At 35.8% G+C, this 21259-nt stretch overlaps 1 protein-coding gene across 5 annotated transcripts in view; it reads left to right on the top strand.

The window, feature by feature from the left end:
- Positions 1-21259, top strand: part of NR2C1 (nuclear receptor subfamily 2 group C member 1) — a 51052-nt gene that overhangs the window by 15327 nt on the left and 14466 nt on the right. For 2 of the 5 annotated variants that reach the window (XM_064655433.1, XM_064655432.1), the window contains exons 2-9: positions 1471-1546; positions 6066-6173; positions 10950-11180; positions 14569-14650; positions 16705-16884; positions 18622-18769; positions 18865-18955; positions 20220-20404. In XM_064655433.1, coding sequence (XP_064511503.1) covers positions 1493-1546; positions 6066-6173; positions 10950-11180; positions 14569-14650; positions 16705-16884; positions 18622-18769; positions 18865-18955; positions 20220-20404 — 1079 coding nt within the window. In that variant the 5' untranslated portion in view covers positions 1471-1492. The remainder of the gene's footprint in view (positions 1-1470; positions 1547-6065; positions 6174-10949; positions 11181-14568; positions 14651-16704; positions 16885-18621; positions 18770-18864; positions 18956-20219; positions 20405-21259) is intronic. The other 3 variants (XM_064655435.1, XM_064655431.1, XM_064655434.1) reach the window with 2 other exon arrangements.

The raw sequence follows: 21259 nt of genomic DNA on the forward strand, positions 1-21259 counted from the left end.
GTCAAATTGTTATGAAGCAGTAAGGTCTTCCTTTGAAATAACTTTGCAAAAAATATATCTGTCTTGCCCCGAAGTGTGTTTCTTACTAAATAGTGCCCTAATTTTCTTTTCAGACATTAAATTTTTTTTTTCTTTTTTTTTTTTTTTTTTTGTAACGAAATAGTACCAATTTCTGGCCCTGTGTGTGTTAACGGTGCAATATTTTGTTGCTAGTATTTTATCTGAAATAAGAAAACATTGATAAAACACATTGGCTGTCTTGAAAATTGTAGAGTGCTCTTTGAATAGTGATTGTACTGCAGCTCACTGGATGCAGAAGTGGGTTAATAGAGTGCTCCTGCAAGGATGCTGCCACTTACTAGATCTTTTTAGGAGATAATGCTTTTCAGCATAAGCTCCAGTCTTACACTTTTTTATGTGTGTGCCTGTCATCTTTTGTCTTAATTTAACTAATAATGCAGCATGCTAGTGAGCGATTAAGAACAGTCTACAGTGCCAAAATATTTCTGTATTTCCCCACTGTGCACACCTCCAAGGCCTGCAGTTCTGGCCTAGTAAAAAGAGATTTCTCTTTCCAATTTTAAGGGCAGAATTAGCTTCAAAATGAGTTTTTTATATTTTTATATTTTTTATATTTGCATGGCTGATTGAGGAAGTTTAGAGATCACTGGGGTAGGAGATAGTTCCTAGAAGTTCTAGCAAAGTTAAAGAGTGTAAACCAACTAGCTGTATTAGTATAAGAGTACTGTCTTTGTTCTTATAAGAAGTAGGTATTGCAGTGATTTTAATGCAGCTTTTGTCAGTAAAATTGTGTTTATATGATGCTCCATAGTTTGTGCATGTTCACCTACTGATAGTGACTATTTGTACGTCAATACACAAATAAACAAGGCATACATCTGAGTCCTTTATACTGCATTAATGGAATAGTGTCTGTTAAACCCTACAAAATTCTTCTTATGAAGATTATGGCATGTGCTGTAGCTACAATATTGGTAACAAAACAGCATCGTTTTTTAAAAACATGTATTTTCTGCGTCCCAAGTAGTGCTTCCCATTAGTTACAAAGTCAACCTTCAAGCACTCCTGTTAATAATAAAAAGACAGTATGACTTCAGGAGAAGTTAGGTTTGCCCCTCTTGATTCGCATTAACAAAACTGTCCATGTTCCAGTTTTTTAAGGTGTTAAATATGTCCCTATGGATGTCATGGTCAGTGATAGGCTTCCGTTCTCACAGGGGTTGTATTATATTGTTGCTGTTTGGGAAAGCAGAAGAAAAAAATAGGAATTCTCTCTGAGTAAACCAAATAGAAAATAAATTATTACTTTTATAGTATAATCAAACTTTAAATTCTGCAGGGATGTCATCTTCAGAAAACTGTAAATGCACTTCCGTGAACTGTGTTCCCCAAGATATTTTTACTTTTGAGACTACAGATGTTAAGCATCTTCTTTCCTTTCTTTGACAGGAAATTCTGGTGATTAAAGATCATGGCAACAGTAGAGGAACTGGCCCATCAAATTTTTGAACAGCAAATGGGAGAGGTACATAAATTTTGAGTCCTATTTAAGAGAAATTGAATAATAAAATGTACAGACTGATATGTAAAAACCAAACTCACAAGAGAAAATTTCTAGTACAGCCAAAGCTTCTGACACTCTCCCCTGGAAGGCTAGAAGAACTTACTGTGTCTGTTTTAAGTTATGCTGCAAAGTCTATTTTACCAAAGTTTACCCCACAGAAATTAAGAAAAATCTAGTAGTGTTTCCAGTAAGAGACTAACTGTTCAGCTCTGCTGTTTTGGTCTCTAGTGGTTTTCAGAGAGCCATCTGGTTGTGTAATTGCTTTACTCACTTCTAGTTACAGAAGTCAGTACATAGCTTTTACTTTCCAACTATGCGATTGCTTCAGTTGTCATTTTTGTTTTCACTAATAAAGGTTTGCCATGTAAAGATATTTGTTGGTGTTTGGTATATGTCAAAAAGGAAGACTGAAGACTCTTGTTTCTGCAGACTTCTAGTTTTCATTCTCTGTAACCCATGTGCAGAACCTATGTACTGCAGCCAGAGAACTAGAGATGCAGAGATCGTTTCGGAGTATGAATATGAGTATATGTACTTATTTAGAGGGTCGTAGCATAGGATAGGCTATTTAAAATTAGCACCACTTTAAATTAGATAGAGGCAGTAATTTATCTGAAAATAAATGGTATTTTTAGCTGGAAATATCCACTCTTGATTTCTTGTCTAGACATAGACTTACTTCTCAAGTAATTTTAATTCCTCTTGGTCTTGATTTCAAATGGAAAGGTTGGAGCAGGGGGTGGGATGGTTAATTCTATTCTGAATAAATTCTTACAGCTTTTCCTTACAGCTTTTGCAGTTGAAGCATCTGAGTGTTGCTAAGGCTCTCTCAAAAACATAAGGGATTTATGTGATGTATGATGTTTTCATTACTTGTCCTCTTTTTAGGTGAGAATGAATGTCTAGTGTAGTTTTGGTTTGGGAATATAATTCCTTGTGGAAGGAATAGGCTGTATTTCCTGTTTAAATTTTTTCTTTTTGAAAGTACAAGGCTAATCAAAGCTAGCTGAAGTGTACATTTCACTCAGAAAAGAGGGTGGCATGATGACAGTGTTTAGCCTCTGTGAAAGTTGCTTCTCAATTTCATAATGTGATTCCATGAGACACTGAGCTGACTTAACATCTCAGTGCCATAGGAGACAGAGGGTCCTTCCTCTGTTTCTTACCTTATTTAATTTCCATACTAACAGCAGGCTAATAACTCAGTCAAAACATATGGAATGTTTTCTGCTGTGTTAGCACTGAGTAAGTCTGAGAAGGCTCTAATGTGTACCGGAGGCAGCGTAAAGGAAATGGCTGATAGCCAGAGGAAGGCAGGGGAGAAGATGTAGGCAGTGAAGGTGCGATGCTGCGGAGAGCTCTTGGCTATTTCTGTTCATGGTGAAATTGCAGCTCTGCAGTTTTCATGGCTGTTGTTTTGTCAGCAGTGTGGCTTGGGATTTGTCCTTTAGCAGGGTTTTACTGTGTCTGAGACCGTCACACCGTATTTGGCAGCAATGCGGCTTAAGCATTCCCCAGTCCTCACTTAGCCATTTATTCTCACACTATACTAGTCTTGCCCATGTAAGTTCTGTGTGTCACTGTGTGGTGTACAAAACTAGGAAAAAAAAAGAATTGCAGGATAGTGGAGGAAGGTTTGCCTCCTTCCCGGTTGTGATCACCGTCCTTCTTTTGTACAATGTGCAGCCACCCAGGCACATGGTTGGAAGGACTGAAAAGCATCACCCAGGACCCTATAAGGAGGGACTCCTTAAGCCAAAAGTACTGTCAGAGGTGCATGCCATGTATGAGTGTGCTACCTGAAAGGTGGAGTCAGCAAGGAAAGCAGTCTCACAGCCTTCATGTAATAGCTTACATTCCTACCTACCCACAGGCTGTAATTGCTTGGTCATGTTAGCACTGAAAAATCATAGTGTAAGCACTGAAAAATCATAGTTTAAGATCTATGGAACTTCAGCAGTATTTTTGCTAGCATTTGGAACTCTCTTGAATGTTGTAGTAGTTTTAATTGAATTTACAAGAAAAATGTATATGAGTAGAACATGAAAAGAAAAAGACAGGTATATCCATTCTGAGGAGAATGGAAAATGCTACTGTGTCTCATTGAAATAATGGTCAGAAGTGTTCTGTGCCATAGGAATTGATTTTTTTACAATATTAATTGTTCATGAAGCATTTTAAATCACAAAATTATCACAAATTATTTTACAGTGATGTTCACAAACATGCTTTTGTTAATTTAGGGCTTTTTTGCATAAAAGCAAAACATTAAAGCAAAATACAACTCTGCCTGTAAGGGGCATTGTACAATGATTGTCTTTTCTCAAATTTTGCCATTTGCTAATTGTCTTTTGCTCAGTGTGAGATAGTTCCTATTTCTACATCAAGATCACATTCCTTGATTCATGTAGGGAAGTTACCTGCTGAGAGCAGCAGCATTCTTTCTTCAGTCTGTGGCTATATACTAAGTGTATGGGGTTTTGTTTCCACAGTCCTGCTAGTTTACTGTAACAAAGGAAAGCTACATATTTGTTGAAACAGAGTCTGTCACAGGCATACAAAATACAGTTTTTAACAAATATTGCAGTTATTTTTATCAGTACTCTTTTAACTGCATAAAAAACTGTATTCTGTATGAAGTAAAATTGTCAAGCTGACATTTTGTGGAGTTAGAGAGCAACTTTACCTTACACATCATGTAGATCATGACATTTTGAGGGAGCAAATGTAAAGCAGTCTATAATATATAGTTTATTTTGTAAAGCAAAGATAAATGCACATAAAACTTCAGCTGCTTCTGTGTCACTGCGAGTACATGTCATTTTGTAAGGCTGATGCAGAATTTTAGTGCTCTCAAACTCAAAATGCTGCTGCATAATGAGCACTTTTTTGTCCTTTGCTTAAGCAAAGAAGTGGATGAATTGTTTGACTATGGAAAGTACTTACAAAAATCAGGTATTTTTAGAAAGCAGTGTTCAGAAATGGCTTGAGAACTAGTTTGACAGGCATGTCTTTTGATGGTGCTGGCAGTTTAAGCAATGCCCCCAGCAGCTTAATCCCACTCCCTCATTTGCTCTGATGCGTCTGCTTTGAGCATTGTGGAGATCTGGCTTGAAGGTTTGATGGGTGCCAAGAATATCCTTTTTTTGTCTGTCTGTTTGCTGAGCTGCTTTTCAAGCTGCACTGGTGTCCTATTCCAGATCAGTGTGACTAGCCAGCCAGTTTTACTTACCAAAGTGAAGGGAGAGGAGCAAGTAGATGACAAGACTGGTGCCAAAAATAATGCCTTCTTGGGTAAAATTTCAAAATCAACTTAGGCTGATGGGAGCTTGTATTTCTGCTGTAAGGGGAAGTCTTACTCGCTGCTCTGTCCCCTTCTCACACTGACCTCCAGCCACATATTCTGGCCTGCTTTCTTCTGCTGATGCTGGCATTGACATGGTGGAATGGTCGCAAAATCAGGAAGCTGATCCAAGAGGAACAAAAAAAGCTCACAACCTGTTATGAAACAGTACTTTACTGCAATATAGATATGTATTCCCTGTGTTAATTGGGAGGGGCAGAAGGAGAATCAGGTGCAGAGGAGTATATGTATAATGGTGTAAATACTGGGAATTACAGATTTTCAGATAGAGTTTGTGAACTGCAAAAAGTTTTTGGACTTACTCCAGAATTTAAGGTAAAAATTTCAGTTTGAAGATGTCTGTAAAGACAAATTTCCTTTGTACTACAAAAAGTCTGGCCTTTCTGATCAAGCCTCTGTAAATAGCAGCTGTACTTAATTTTTATTGACAAGTAATTTAATAAATAATACCTTCCCCCATATACCCTCAGCTTTAGGATATGAAGAATTTTTTTTAATATTGACAATTAAAATTCTTCCATGAATTGTGCCTGAGAGCATTCACACAAAGATTTTAATATGATATATTTCTTGCCAATTTCATGTGATTTATTAATTTTCTCTAACTTTCTTGATAGTTCCCCAGTATAGAATTCTGTTGTTCTGGTTTTGCTGCTGTAACAGAAAAACAGAACAGAAATGGCCCACTGCTGTGTTTCCACACCAAAAATTCTTTTGTCACTTTTAAGTAAGTCATTAGAGTATTTTAGTGCAAATGTAGCACAGCTCTGATGATAGGTATTGTGCCTCATGAACATCAACAGCAATAAATATTGTTTGATTCACTTACATAGACTTGTCAGCAATTAATTGTTTTACTTAATGTGTTTCTAAATTTCACATTGGAAGGTATTTCAAAATGGGTTTAAAACAGAATTTTCTAACTAGCAAAATTAAGCTGTTAAATTAGATTACAAGCATTTGCATTCCTTATAGAATAATAGCATCAGACTTTCCAGAGCCTTGTTCGGGGAAATCAAAGGCTGGTGAAACTTTAAGATTTAATCCATTAAGGTAGTGGATCCACTAAAATAGTATATGCATTGTCAATCCATTACATTTGTTTCTTCTTTCTAGGTTACACATTCACAGGAAGCTGCTACACAAACACTAATGGATGGGACACCACAACGAATCCAGATTGTCCCTACGGATTCAGGCCTCTCTTTATCACAACGTATACAGGTATGCCTCATCTCATACATTTTAAAAGCAGAGATGAACTACTTGCTTCTGCCAGTTCTCACATGCAGTTCTTTTTTATTTGCATCATGTTACTTGCTTTAATGTAAACATTCAGTCCTGGGTGGCAGAAACCCTTTCTATATAAACAGAAATAAAACATCATTCCAATCTTCTCCTTTTTGTCCCCCTTTTTTTCTCATATGAATTTAAACATTATAAACAACTTTATTCACTGAGCAGGAAAATACTTTTTCCAATACTGTAAAGATACTGTTCTTTGAAAGTTGAATATTTTGTAGATTTGGTAATTCAATTGAGTTGGAGCATTTCTACATTTTAGAGCGTGGGGGAGTCAAATACTGCATTGTATCATTGATCCAAGTCATGAAAAGGTGCAAGGAAACCTAATGTCTGAGGAGGATACTGGTTTTTGCTTGTCCCAACCCATGTTATATGTCCTGTTCATAGCCTGGCCAGGTAATAATCTCCAGTTCCAGTGAGGATATGAAGTTTTTGGCAGTGTAGGTAATTAAATCGACATACAAATGTGTATATGGAGATTAGGAAGATTTGGGGAGTGGAATTTTTTTATTTTATCCCTTAAAAGTTAGTGCAAATCCTTGTATAAGTTTTATTTTTAATTTTCATCATAGAGAAAAATATCAACTGCAGAATAAATGTAAAAAGTATTCTTAGATATATGTTGTTCATACAAAAACACCAATTTAAGCGAGCCAGGCTCTAGTATAATCTTGGCTGCTTTTTCTTTTGCCGACTTCACTCTTCAGTGTTGTCCTCTGTTTTTTTCCTGTTTTGGCGCATTATGTTCAAGCTTTCAACCTTTCAAGGCTCTTCACAACCACCCCTCATACATGTTGGGGTATTTTTAGTTTTATTACCACCCATCCTGTGCTCTAGTCATGGTACCAGTCTTACCTATCCAGTAGATCTTTATTCTCTCAGCTCTCTCCACTCCTTTTTTCACACTATGTGTGCAACTGTACCTTTTATTAACTGATATATGTTCATCAATTAACCACCATCTCTTTGCCCTTGATTTTCCTTGTATGCTATAATATCCCAGTAGTGCGAAGCCATTTGATAAAATTTCAGCATCAGGGTCTGAATGGGAGACAACAACATACAAGCCTATGAGCCTTTACTGTTGAACGGTGCTGTTGGTTCACAGCCAGTGGCAGGCTTCTAACCCTTCTCTGACAGCTTTTTTGTGGGGGAAGACCTGCTCTTGGTTAGGCACTGTAATTACTGCAAATATAATGAACGTAGAATAGTTGTATTTCTAGGGACAGAGACCTTTATGTAGTTTTTCAGTGTCTTATGTAGCTGAAAGATCACTTGTTACTAACCCAGCTACTTTGTTCCTTGTCTTTTTCCATCATGCTCATTAATTCTGTCTTCAAAATGGATGGTAAGCACTTTGGTGGTTGTCTCTTGATATGTGTGGAACAACACTCAGTCAAATGGCATCCTTCCTGCAATAGACTTCTACAAATGTGTCACCAGTATCAAACTTAGTAATGAAAACTTTCTTCAGCGAAGAATTAGTGTGAAGAGTAAAGAAGTGTGTAGACATAAATGCATCTAAGTGAAATGTCCAAAATAAATGTTAGATTATTTTTCAATCAATATTTTTCCTTTATTGTCCTTTATTATTATTAAATACACATAATTACCTGAAATTTTGAAATACAGAATACTCAGTAAAATGTTTTTTAAAACATGTTTCATTAGTCACCCTTTTTTTAGGGAATGCTAACATTTCTCTCACAGAAAAATTGAATGTCAGATTTATTAAACAGGCATTTCTGCACAAAACAGGCTGTTATAAACTGGATTAGTCCTCTTTATTTAGACTGTTTCTTTTTTCTATAGTAGGAACACACAACTATTGACGTGTTTAATTTACTGAAATGATTTTCAAATGGAAGTCAAAACTTGTTAAGAGGCTTGAAAGCAATAAAAGAAAATAATAACCTCCATTATCATCAGGGTGCTTAAATGAAATCTGTTAGGGAAGTGTATTTTTATGCAGTCAATCGTGAATTGATATATTCCTGTTCTATAACATTATCATTTTAGCGATATTGAGTTTCAGATTATTAAGAAACATAATGTGTTGTCCCTGATCCCAGATGGATTCCCTTGAGAAGATGTTTTTCTTTTTCCCTCTGATTATTTTTTTCTTTTATCTCAACATTTAGGTGTTGCCAGTTGTTACACTTCAGTGAACTTTTCAGAGTTCCCATTGCAGCTTGGGTGGGGTTTTTGCAGGTATATGGCCATAAGAGGTCAGCTGCAGACAGAATGTGCTTAATTGTTTAAATTGCTTACTCTTATGCCTCTGTCAGTTATAAAATGCTTGGCAGCTGAGAAACCATTTGTGCAGATTGAACAGCTTTGTATGGATATTAGCATAACACTGTACCTAATATATCATGTGGTAAAAACTACCTGGGCATCCTCCCAGAATTGCAGGAACTCATTTGAAGAGTTGGGACTCCATTTGTCAAATAGGTGGTGAAGTGAATTGTGTGAAGTAGTCTGCTTCTTCTGCCTACTGTCCTGCCATATTTATCTGCAAATTCATATATTTTTTTACAATTACACAACTGGACTACAATAGGAAAAAAGATAATTTAGTATATATATCCCAAAAAAAAGTTTATCTGTAGTTCAAATTTGTGTCTTCACTGGGACATGCTGGTTTTTTGAGGATACTTTATATAAACTTAAGTATGTGCCTTTTTTTATGTACACATAGTTGTGCTTTTAAGATTTGGTGGGAGACAGATTTTAGATACAACTGTCTTTCAAAGAGCAGGTCTGGAAATTCAAGAAACAGCACAGTATTCTGTGTTTGGCTTTTGTATATATATGCATTCCTATTGAGGATAACACATTGGATTTTTCCTAATCCCAATAAAGTAGATGTGTTTGGAAGGAATGGGAATGGAACATCAGCTACTTTGAAAATAGCCAGAAATGACACAAGAGAAATAAAGATTGTAAATGAAAGAAAACCGAAGAAGGAAAAGGAAGTTAAGAAAAGAAGAAAATTAAAAGGGCAAGGAAGGTTGCCTCCTAAAGAATATAGAACCAACGTAAAGGAATTAAATGGAGAAATAAGGGACTGCTGTAGCCATTTGTGGTCCCAGACATGTAGATATCTGAGAAAACTGAATGGAAAATTATCGGGTTGATAATTATTGGTGTGTTTTTACATTGTCTTCTCACCCTACACCCCAAATCTCATGATAATTTATGTTCTTTAGTATTTAGAATTTTATCATCTTACTTGGCCTTCTCTCTTAAATAGCTTTTAATTGTGTTTAGTACAGAAAAAAATTGAAATTTGACCCATTAAAATGTTAATAGCACAAGGCCATCTGAAGGAAACACATTCATTTTGTATATTTTGAAGCTCACGATTTGTGACTATTTGAAAGTGTCAGTATTACTTTATAACTGCTGAAATTAGATACTCACTGCTGCTTATCTTTTCAAAATGCAAGCTATACAGGTTTTATAAACGCATATAAATATACTGAGCATTTACAGAAAGAATAAACCTGTTGTGAAGGTGCAATAGCAAAGTTCATAAAGCCTTGTGTGAAATTATGTCTCATTCAGTTTCTTTGTGCCATGGTTCTCCACCTAGGAAATATAATTAATATTGCCACCCCAATTACTATGGAACTAGTTATGGTAAGTGTTAGACCATGAAATAAATAATTTCATCAGTAATAAGGACTATATCAATGTTAGGGATAGGTAGATAAAATAAATGTTTGGTTATAGGATAAAAAAATAGTTAATAGGAGCTATTTTATTGATCTGTAATTCAAAATAGTTTGCAGGAAACAGTCTTTGCAGGATGATTCTCCTTAGTCTCCAGAATAAACCAGGCAGTTTTCCATATAGGCATTTTGATGGAGAAATGAAGGGACTAAAAGTGAGATTTATAATGGAATATATATGGAATCTTGATTTTCTCTGCAGATTGTAATCTTTTTACAAAGTTGGCAAAAATTGAGGATTATTTAATAATTATTTAATCTGCTGTATTAGTGCTTGAGAATAGGGATAAAATGGAAAAAAACAGCTTGTAGGTTTGTTCTTGATTATTAAATGAAAAGCAGTTTTTCCTTAAAAAAAAAAGAAAATGGCAGGGGCAGAGATTCCGTTTTACTTATTTTATTTAGAAATGTATATGTAAAAAAAAGGTCCCCACAAAATGAAGCCTAAAATGTATATACAGGTGCAACAAGATTAGTGCTTCTCTTGCTGTTTGATGCTTACTTTTTTCGCTTGAACATCTACATTTGTGCTTTTAAGAAGTTTTTTGTTAAGCAACCAAACCCAGGAGGTGCTGAGCACTTCACGTACTATGCAATGAATTCAAGAGTTAAGATTTTTCATAACCTGATGGGTCTTAGGGCTCAGCTACAGACATACCTTGAGTTCTGGATGTTAGAATTTTCAGGAGTTTCTGTAGTGTTGTAAAAGCACAGGCCAGTTGTAAAAATTGAGTGTGAACTCAGGTTTTCACTTCAAACACACTCGATTGAAATGTGTTTCAAATACAGTGACAATCCAAGTTGTCACCCGAGTTTAATTCGCTCTTGTGTGATGGAGGGGAAGATGATCCTGCTTCACAAATGTCAAAGGCAAAATTCCCATTTTCTTCAAGTGCCCAGATTGGGTCCAAAGGTTAACTTAAATTACCGTAACAATTTGAGATAAATGTATTATTAGATTGTCACAGATCAGCAGACGGGCCAGAAGATTCAGATTGTTACAGCACTTGATCAGAGCTCAGCAGGCAAGCAGTTCATCTTAACAAATCATGATGGCTCTACCCCAAGCAAGGTGATCCTTGCCAGACAAGATTCCACTCCAGGAAAAGTTATCCTAGCAACTCCAGATGCTGCAGGTGTCAACCAACTGTTTTTTGCATCCCCTGATATTTCTGCACAACACATCCAGGTAGATAATCCACTTTATTTCATAATTTTCATTCAAATGGGATAAGAAAAGATGTTTTATTTCCAAATAAATCTGTCTGGGTTCTTCTTTTTTGATTTTTTTTAAGGTATAATTTTCCTTGCACTAGGACTCATTGTGGATACTCAAAAATTATGAAGAAATTTTTTTTTAGTAAATTTATTGCTTTTAAAATTTATACACTGGCTCATGACATTAGAAAGAATACAGTTATTTTTACTGTCATTTCCAGATCCTGCCACACCAACAGTCCTTCTTTATTTCTGCTCATTGACTCCATCTGTTTTCATGTATTGTTGAACAACATACTCTTTTCTTCATTGTCTTTATCATTTAACATTTCCTTCTGCTTGTTTTCCTTTTTGTACGCTGTTGCAACTGCAGTTCAGCTGTGTGAATTGTACTCCATAGTAACTAGTCAGACTATTTAGTAGGGAAATACATTAATAATTACTCGAGGAAAATAACACTAATAATTTTGAGTTTACTAGTGTGAGATTGTAACTAGTCAGGGTTGTAACTTCCTAAACTGGTCCCCAGTGCACCTTACTCCCATGCCTGTTGTATGTGCTGCTTCCTTAGTTGTCACCCTCCAACCTCCAAGCTTTCTGTCCCACATCCTCAGCCTGACAAGGATGGGATGGCACTGGTGTGAAGAATGTGAAAAATATGCACAGAAGACTTGGGAGATGTGACCTCCTTCAGCATGAAGTAGGAGATTACTGAGCTCCGACTGAAGTGTAGCTACTGCACATAGTTTACCCACGTACATTTATGCTGCTGTGAAATACATCAGTGGGGTAGGCCAGCCAACACTGCAATAGCTACAGTCCCTTTAGTCCTTTATCTTACACTTTAACAATGACCATAAATAGCTGCTTAAGGAAAAATATTAAAAACTGGACAAGTAAATAATGATCTTTCTGATCATATTCTTTTACTTCTGTTAGCCGTCAATACAGAGCAACCTCCTGATCTGGAGACTGCGGCAAGACCATCATATTTGATAGCTGCCAGCAAAGTTAAACAACCTTTTTTTGTTATGTTTATAGACCACATATGCTTTGGTCTGTATAATATCCTGTAGTATTGTATGGCGTGCAAAGAATACTTTAGTTCATTTGATCTTCTGAGGGAAGTATTTAATTAGATGTCTCTTGCAGTATAAGAGACAAATATTAAAGAGTGTGGGGTTTTTTATAAATCACTACTTTATCCTCTTTCAAGTAATCTCTTTTTGACTTAAGACCCCTAATCCATTTAGTTTGTGCTCTTCTGTGAGGTAGTCCACTCTAATTCACTACCCATATGTTGTGTAAGCTTGAAAGAATCTCTGAATTATATTATACTTTTGTTTTTGAAACTCGCAAATCTTTGCAAATGGACATCCAAGGACCTTGCTCCAAAGAATTTGATTACTGTGAATAGGGGAGCAGTAGCAAAAACCAATCCTATTGAGAGGCATTGAAGCATGTTTAGTGTTATCATACACTTCGTGTTTTAGGTAAGCCTCAAAAAAATATAAACCAGTGGGAAATGATTTGAAGTCATCCATAAAAAATTATTTTCAAAGATGGTGTAAGTGATGAGAAGTGTGCCACACTGGTTTAAAAGGCAAAATTCAGGAACAGAGGAAATCTGGACAAAAAATTGAAAGAGTAGTTCTGATTGTATAGTTTGGGCAAAACAGGTTAGTTTGAGAGGCAACAGAGTGTTCTGTCACTTTAGTTAAATTGTGCTGTTGTCAGCTGATATGTATAGGTAGAGATTTCCTTTCTCTGCTTAAAAGTTCATGAAATACAGAGTAGCATTCATTTGTTGTTCATCTACATCCTCTTTGGGATCTTTTGTATTTTCTCCCTCAAATGATCTTTCTGTCTGCAATTTCACCTGTTTTCTTCTTCTGTAGCCTTCACTTGAAATGCCCATTTGTTTGTTCTGCAAAAAAAACCTCTCAGTTATTGCATCTTATCTTTACATTGACTCATTTGGCAAGACCCTTTCTCCTGTCATCTGTTTTACCTTCAGTGGGTCTTTTTCATGTTAATAATCAATTTTTATTCTTCATGTTCACGGTCAGTTAATGAGCTCTCTGAGTCTGGGATTTTTATCTCTCCTCCTGGGCTCAATTTTTTAGTCCTTCCTTATGTGGAACTTCCCATTTCAGTGCAGGTTTCATTTATGGAAGGACTTAGAATATGTTTATATATATTTTATATAATATCATGAAAATGCATAATGTTAATACTGGAAATTTTGAAGGAATAAAAGGTTAATATTCTCTTATCAATCTTATTTTTCTTAAAAAGATTTTTTATTAGAAGAAAAGTTAAGAGATTAATCTCTAGGGCAATATGGTTAACAAAGTAACTAGAAAGAAGTATGCTTGTTAAACTTTCCTATATATATCATACTATCATCCAAACTTTCTAAAAAGCATGATTTCTTAATTTTTCTCTATAGAAGATAGGGTACTTTTCACTTTTGTTTACTTACCTTTCTGTCAGGGATCCTGTTCTGAGTATGTGAAGCAGGAGTGAGAGTCTGGCTTCTAATTAAGACACAGTAGAAGTTAAAAACTCTTAAATGTTCTAAACTGTATTATCTTTTTAATGGGAAGAATATTGTTTTCTGTATCAAGATTATGTTTGGTTGTTACTTGTGATTTGTGTGTTCCTTTTTTAAATTGAATTTTTGCTGTGCTTTATTTATGTTGTGGTGGGATAGAGTTTTCAGAGATCGAATGGAAGATTCTAGTGCCCACCTTGTAGTACTGGGATTCTTATATTATGTGCTTAATGAAGCTTTACAGCTACCAGGTATAAATGAATGAAACAAGACAAGAATAATAATTATGTCAAACTGTTACTGAAAGCTAAACTGTATACCAGTTGATAGTTAATGATAGTGTCCAGAAGATGTTTTCTATTGGTCCACTATTAATGTGTATTATAAAAAAAGGAGTTAATAAACCTGAGTGTAGATATAGTAGCCTTCACAAGGGATTTTTTTTGTTCTATCTGTTCAGTATGCATTCATGCTTCAATATCTTTTGTACTATGGAAGACTCATTAGGATGTAAATATAAAAGGTAAGAGTATGCAGATGCTATATGTTTTTTAAAATGTCAGTCCATTTTGCAGAAGTAGTATTTAAAGAAATGAAATCTTGAATTCTTATCAAAGGTATTACAAGTAAAAATTTTGTTCCCTCCTGAAAGGGAGCACAGTGACATGGCACGTAGCTACTTAGTGTCTCTGAATGTAGATTTAGTCCCTATCTTAGAGAAAAACCACAAGCATGAGGTAGATTTTACTATTTCTAGATGGTAAAGAAAAGAAATATTAAATTCTTTAACACTTCTTTTCAGATTTTAACAGACAACTCCACCAGTGAACAGGGCCTAAATAAAGTGTTTGATCTGTGTGTTGTATGTGGAGACAAGGCATCAGGTATTAATTTTTTTCTTTCTTTTTCTTTTTAAGGTGGTGCAATTTTATAAAAGCAGTTTAAAATTCTTCTGAAGCTATATAACAGTTTGCATGCATATACATACATCTCTCTGTCTCTATACATGCACAAAAAGGATTCTCTTTCAGTGGAGAATTAAACTAAATGGTACTCTGACATCCATGAGTGGGATTTATTGTTATTTTACATAGAATCATAGAATATCCTGAGTTGGAAGGGACCCACGAGGATCATCGAGTCCAACAACTGGCCCTGCACAGGACCATCCCCAAGAGTCATGCCATGTGCCTGGGAGCAGTGTCCAAGCACTTCTTGAACTCTGTCGGGCTTGGTGCTGTGACCGCTTCCCTGTGGAGCCTGTTCCAGTGCCCAACCACCCTCTGGGTCAAGAAAGAACTTTTTCCTAATATCTAACCTAAAATTGCCCTGACACAGCTTCATGCAATTCCCTCAGGTCTTGTCACCAGAGGGAAGAGGTCAGTGCTTTCCTCTCCTTTTCCCCTTGTGAGGAACCTGCAGCCTGCTGTGAGGTCTCCCCTCAGCAGGAAGCAAACTTCCTAGAAAATAAAACCAATTAATTTTTTTTTTCTGTGACAAAGTTTAGCATTAAAGATACAGTTGCTAGAGCTCTAAATACATGTCAGACTTCACCCAACTGAAGGAAGTTTCTGCCAAAGTTAGGGCAAAGATCTGGTTGGTCAGCTCCAATTGCTAAAAGTTCTCTGACTCCCTAGGAGGGCTGGAGTCTCCCTTGAGGGGCTGGAGATCCCAGGAGCTATTCCTCCTGTGCTGGCCCTGGAATACTGAGCAGTGGTAATGAGTCTGGAAAGGGTCCCATGTTTCTCTGAGGAGCTGCAGGTTCTGGGGAGCCTCCTGTGTGACAAGCAGTGTAATGAAAACTGCTTTGCAGACACCTCCAAGCTCGAGTCCAAGAAGCTACATCAAAGAGCAGATGAAACAGCAGCCTTGGTGCTTTGCAGAATGAGTATTCACAGTTCAGATGCTGTTAAAATGTTTCACATATTATTCTTTTAACATATATGATGCTTTTGAAATTTCATGTTTTATTAGTGTGGTAAAAAGGTTGTGATAAAGGAATCCAGAAAGCCTATCAGAAATCCTGGAAACTTCAGTCAGACATGACTGATGTATCTAAAAAATGTGGGCAGTGGGGAAAGAATCTAAAAATATGTTTTATCTTAAATTAGGTCATAGTTCAGATTTATTTCTGTAACGTGCCCTAGTTATTTCAGAGATTGATAAATTAAAATTGTAATTGCCAAGCATGCCTTAATAAAGACTAGTACTTTTTAGTAATGTTTATATTTCATGCAAAATCAAAATAACTTACTTCTAAAAATAATTTTAAAACTTTCTGTAGTATATCTTAGAACTTTTTATATTATACAGAAAATCCACAGAACTGGGGGGGGGGGGTGTATAAAAAATTATAGCTATTCTAGATTATTCTTTCATTGAAGTTTAACTGAAAGAACAAAGGATGTACCATTGCTCTGTTAGGGAAATGAGAGGTGAAAGTAAAGCTTTGAAGTGATTGCCTACTGCTGTCAAATGCCATATTTGTGCTTTCCATGGTTCTGTTAGATTTAATGCATACAATTTCAGCAGCTAAATTTGTAATGAGCAATCACAGGGCTTGTCCGTAGGGACAGTTTGAAAAAATTGCTAGAGAAATGTATAAATGAAAATGTTTGGGTTTTTTTTATTCTTGCTAACCTGTTTTCTTAGCTTTTTTTAACACTACTGTCAACAGATAAGGAAAGAATTTTATAAGCAAATTTCCTGTTTGTAAAATCTGTCCTGTTAAAGTGCTTTGAACTAGAAAAACAGTTCACTTGCTTTTTTATGTTGTTTTATAGCCCTAGTATATTTTAAGATCTGTAATCCATGGAGAAGAAGAGTGTTCTTTTTCTGCGTAAAATAGCAAATACTTTGCTTTTTATAAATATAAACTCTATAAAAATAATATTACACCGTAAAATTAATGTCATGATTTATGTTGGTTTGTAATTAGGGCGTCATTATGGAGCAGTAACTTGTGAGGGATGCAAAGGATTCTTTAAAAGGAGTATACGGAAGAATTTAGTTTATTCATGCCGAGGAACAAAAGACTGTGTCATTAACAAACACCACCGGAACCGATGTCAGTATTGTCGGCTGCAGAGATGCATTGCATTTGGGATGAAACAAGATTGTAAGTCTGAATAAGAGCAAATTAGTTTATCTGGCAGCTGTGTTAAACTTTGTGCTACAAATGATATGTTTGTGTAAGTGCAAATTATTATCTCAATTGTGTATTTTTATGTCGTTGTATCTTTGTCTTTAAAGAATCATACAAATTTGGTGTATCAGAAATCTGAAATGCTTTCAATCATATATATTGCTTTACAAACTTAATAAGCACATTGCATGTGGTGAAAGTCAATGAATTGTTACTCCAGGGTGGCAGATGTCCAGCATGTCTCTATCTTCATTTTTTTTAGGCAGTTCAGTTTTCCTGTGTGTAAATTAGGCTACTGAATGTTTTGAAATCTATCTTCAGTTTTCCCACAACTGAGACTACTGTTTTTACTGAATTTCTGTTCACTTTTGGCAAAGCTCTGCAGAGACAGGTATTCATGAGGCAGAGATCTATAGTGATCTAAAGTTCAGTTCTTACCAATTCTTGCAGACTCTAAGTTCCTTTTTAGCTTTCCATCAGTTAAATGGAGTGATACTTCAATACCACAGCAATATCAGAATACTAAACACACAGAAAGTCAAGCAATACACAAATAGTAATACTGCCCTAATACTGCAACACTACTACTGTACATACAGTATTAGTCTTGTGCTCTGCTGTCATCCAGCTCTTATTTTGCTGCCCTCTTGAACCTCTGCAGACATTTTCCTCCTTACAGCCTTGCTTCTGTCAGCAGAAATCAGTAACACTTTTACAGCATAGAGGAAATTAATTCAGAAAGTGGATCTTAATGCCTTTTTTCAGCAAAGTCAGATGCTGCTAGCAAGCACAGGGTTAGCAAAGGAAGATGAAATACTTGCCTCCATCTCCCAGCCTTTCAAAGTACTATTTTTGAGTTGCAGGCTGACTTTAATGGCATTGTCAATACTTGATGATATTATGACATTTGGGGTTTATGATACTTATCAACATAAAATTTGAATAGCATCACAGTGTATTGCTAATTTGAAAGCTTTTTAATTTTTTCTCTTTAGTTACACATTTTCCACATTTCCACATTTTTCCTGTAGAGTATAGTACTGTAAGTTTCATTTTAATGTTCTCTAAACTGTTCAAAGCAAGGTGATAAATTTGTAGGCTAAAGCCCGTGAGTCATTCCACCTAGTTTCACTGAGGGATTCAAATTAAAAATCTTGCTTCTTTTCTGAGGTCAGTGATTGTGAGTCAGGATGTTGCCCAGATTGATCTTAAATGGTCTGAAATGAACTTTGTGAATGTTCCTTTCCCTCTGTATTGTCTAAGGTCCTAACTGGAGAAGCTTCTTTAAGTGCATAAAGTTATGTGGGTTCAACACAGACCCACAATCCATGGAAAAAGGTACTATGAGTCCTTTACAAAGGAAGTAAGAGTGTGGGATCATCAAACTGAGAGAACAAGAAGCCTTAAGCTTCCACTTTGATTCAGATTAAAAATAGGATATAAGGGGATTTATCCCTTAATTGTAACTTGAAAATTTTAGCGTCTATGTGTTAAGTCTCTGACTACCACATCATTTCAGTTAGGAGAAATCAAATCAGTTTGCTGGTTTTTACCCAACTTCCTAGGTTGTTGTTTATGGGATATATTTTATATATGTTTTAGTTATTTTCAGAATTATTATTAAAATTGAATATTAAATAGAGAAAAGATGTATTACTTCTTAGTCTGTAATTTGGGCTGTGATTTAATAGTTGGGTATTATTTTTTTAGCTGTGCAGTGTGAGAGGAAACCTATTGAAGTGTCAAGAGAAAAATCTTCTAACTGTGCAGCTTCTACAGAAAAGATCTACATTCGGAAAGATCTTCGTAGTCCGTTAGCTGCAACTCCAACTTTTGTAACAGACAATGAAACAGCAAGGTATGTGCTATACTCAGAAGTAGCTATCTCTGCTGAAAGAGGAAAATTCAGTTTTAAAATTAATTAAAATTAAAATTTGCACTGATTTCTGTCAGATCAACAGGTCTGCTGGAATCAGGAATGTTTGTTAACATTCATCCATCTGCAATAAAAAGTGAACCTACTGTGCTGATGACTCCAGATAAGGTATGTGATGATGTGACGGATACATTAAGTAGTGCTCATTGCTGTATTTGTGTATGTAAGGAAGGATGTTCTGTTGTACTTCTGTTTGGTTAAATTAATTTTAAAACACTGCTTTAGAACATCAGCCAGTGTTGCAAATGTTTTGTCTTTACAAGAATCCTTTTAGCCTCACATAGTAAGAATGCTAAAAACACTACGAAGTAAATGCCCTTCCTTCACATTTTTAGACAGCTTTAAGGGCTACATTACTTTAATTTTTGTGTTGGGAAGTCCTGATACTTGGCTCTTTCCTTTGTATGAATAAAGTGAGGTGTTCAGAAAACCTCTCCTGGCATTATCACAGCGCATTTCATAAATTCTGTTGGATTTTTTTCCCCTGCATCACTACTGTTTTTGTAGAGCTAATAAGAGCTATCTCAGCGACAGTCTTGTTTCTGAGCTGGTTTTGTCTGTTTCCCCTTTTGTTACACTTCCTGATCCACTAAAGCTGCAGGGTAACTTCCCTACATATGCACAGTAGGAAGCTTTTGTATTTTTCTAGTTGATACTAAATTACCTCGTACTGTTTTCATGCAATTTGCCTTGCTTGCTCTGTCTGCAAAGGGCCCCATCAGAACTTGTTTATTCCATTTCACTTTTCTGGCTCTGTAGAGTATGATAACACAAGCTAAGTGACAGGTATCATGCTGGTGTTAGCAGCAGCATACTTGTCTGTAATGATGTGGAAAACATGTCTTACTGCCTCTCTGAGTTGCTGGTCAGTACTGAATCACCTTGTTCACTTGGAGTTATATAAAGACATAAACACCAAAAAGGCTGCAGCAGAATTCTTTTTCTGCTTGCTTTTAAAGGTGACTTGTTATGCATTCCTTCTTTTCAAACATTCTCCTACCCTATTACTACTGACTTACTTACACGAGGAAGAAAGGAAGATGCTAAAAATATAATCAAGTGCAGTCTTATAGTCCTGGTAACAGACTAGTGAGTAGAGAAGATAAATCCTCTTCCTGTACTTGCTTACCACCTGCAGTATTCTTTTTGAAAGAAATAGGTAGCTATTACTTTTAAAAGTAAATGTCTAAATATTTCATATTTTAGATGCAGTGCAGTGTCTAATTGCTGTATGATGATTACCTATTTACTGAATATAGTTTTCTTACAGGTCTATGCATATGCTCAATTCTTCATTTATGTAAAAGACTCTTCTATTGCAGGTTAACTGCTGCCAATTAACTGAGAATTGAAAACTGTTCTTTTCCCCTAGGTTGAAGCATGTCAAGGAGATTTAAGTACACTGGCAAATGTGGTGACTTCATTAGCAAATCTCAGTAAATGCAAAGACATATCACAAAGTAGTACAGAGCTATCTATGATTGAGAGTTTAAGTAATGGAGATGCATCATTATCTGAACTCAAGCAAGAAGAACAAGCTAGTAGTGATGTTACAAGGTAAGGCATGTTACATTTGAAAATATTACTCTTTTTGGGAAGGTCTGTGTCAATTCAGACCAATTAAATCATCACAATTAGAAAATTTATCTGCTATAAAAGTAATAGTAATAAGAGCATAAGCTCACGTAGAAGATAAATCTGTAAGATTCTTCCAAGTGAAATCAAAAGGAAGTTCCATTTGAGAAATAAGTCCTTTTATTTGTTTGTACTTGAAATTAATTTCAGTTTAAATGTTACAGCTGATTTTCTTACCTTTTGGTTGGCCACACTAAGTAAGGTATGTTAGATCTTGTACTATAGTCTTGGTACTTGGTGTCATCCTGGAAGACTGGTTCATAAGAGATCTCACCTGTGTGAGCATTTTAATGCTTGTAACTATTAATCACCTTAAAAGCTTAAAAAGCATTTTCCTTCTACACAGAAGAAGTCACAGAATTCTCACTATTAATACAAATACATTCAGTGAATATTCTACAAACTTGTAGGTTTTATCCGACAAACTTACCCTGGTTTTAACAGCCGTTGTGGTGAGAATATGTGCAAGATACTCTGTGTAGCATGTACTCAGTTACTCCAGCAATCACAGTCATGTTCTTCCTTGGTTGTCATCTCATGCCAGCTTCTGACAGCTGTCTCAGCAATATTCTTTTACACACCATCTACATTGTACATGCTGTTCTGAAAATGTGTGTGTGGAGTAAACCCATTAAGAGAAAAAAGGTGGGCATATAGTGGTTTGTACTGACTGAAATACAGGATTTCCCCTGCGGTCTCTACTGCTTTGCATAATTGCAAGCGGATTACATTTTTTCTTCTCCTTTCTTTATGTACTGCTTAGAAAGTCAATCTGAC

The sequence above is a fragment of the Pseudopipra pipra genome, chromosome 5 (assembly GCF_036250125.1).
Source record: "Pseudopipra pipra isolate bDixPip1 chromosome 5, bDixPip1.hap1, whole genome shotgun sequence".
NCBI lineage: Eukaryota > Metazoa > Chordata > Aves > Passeriformes > Pipridae > Pseudopipra > Pseudopipra pipra.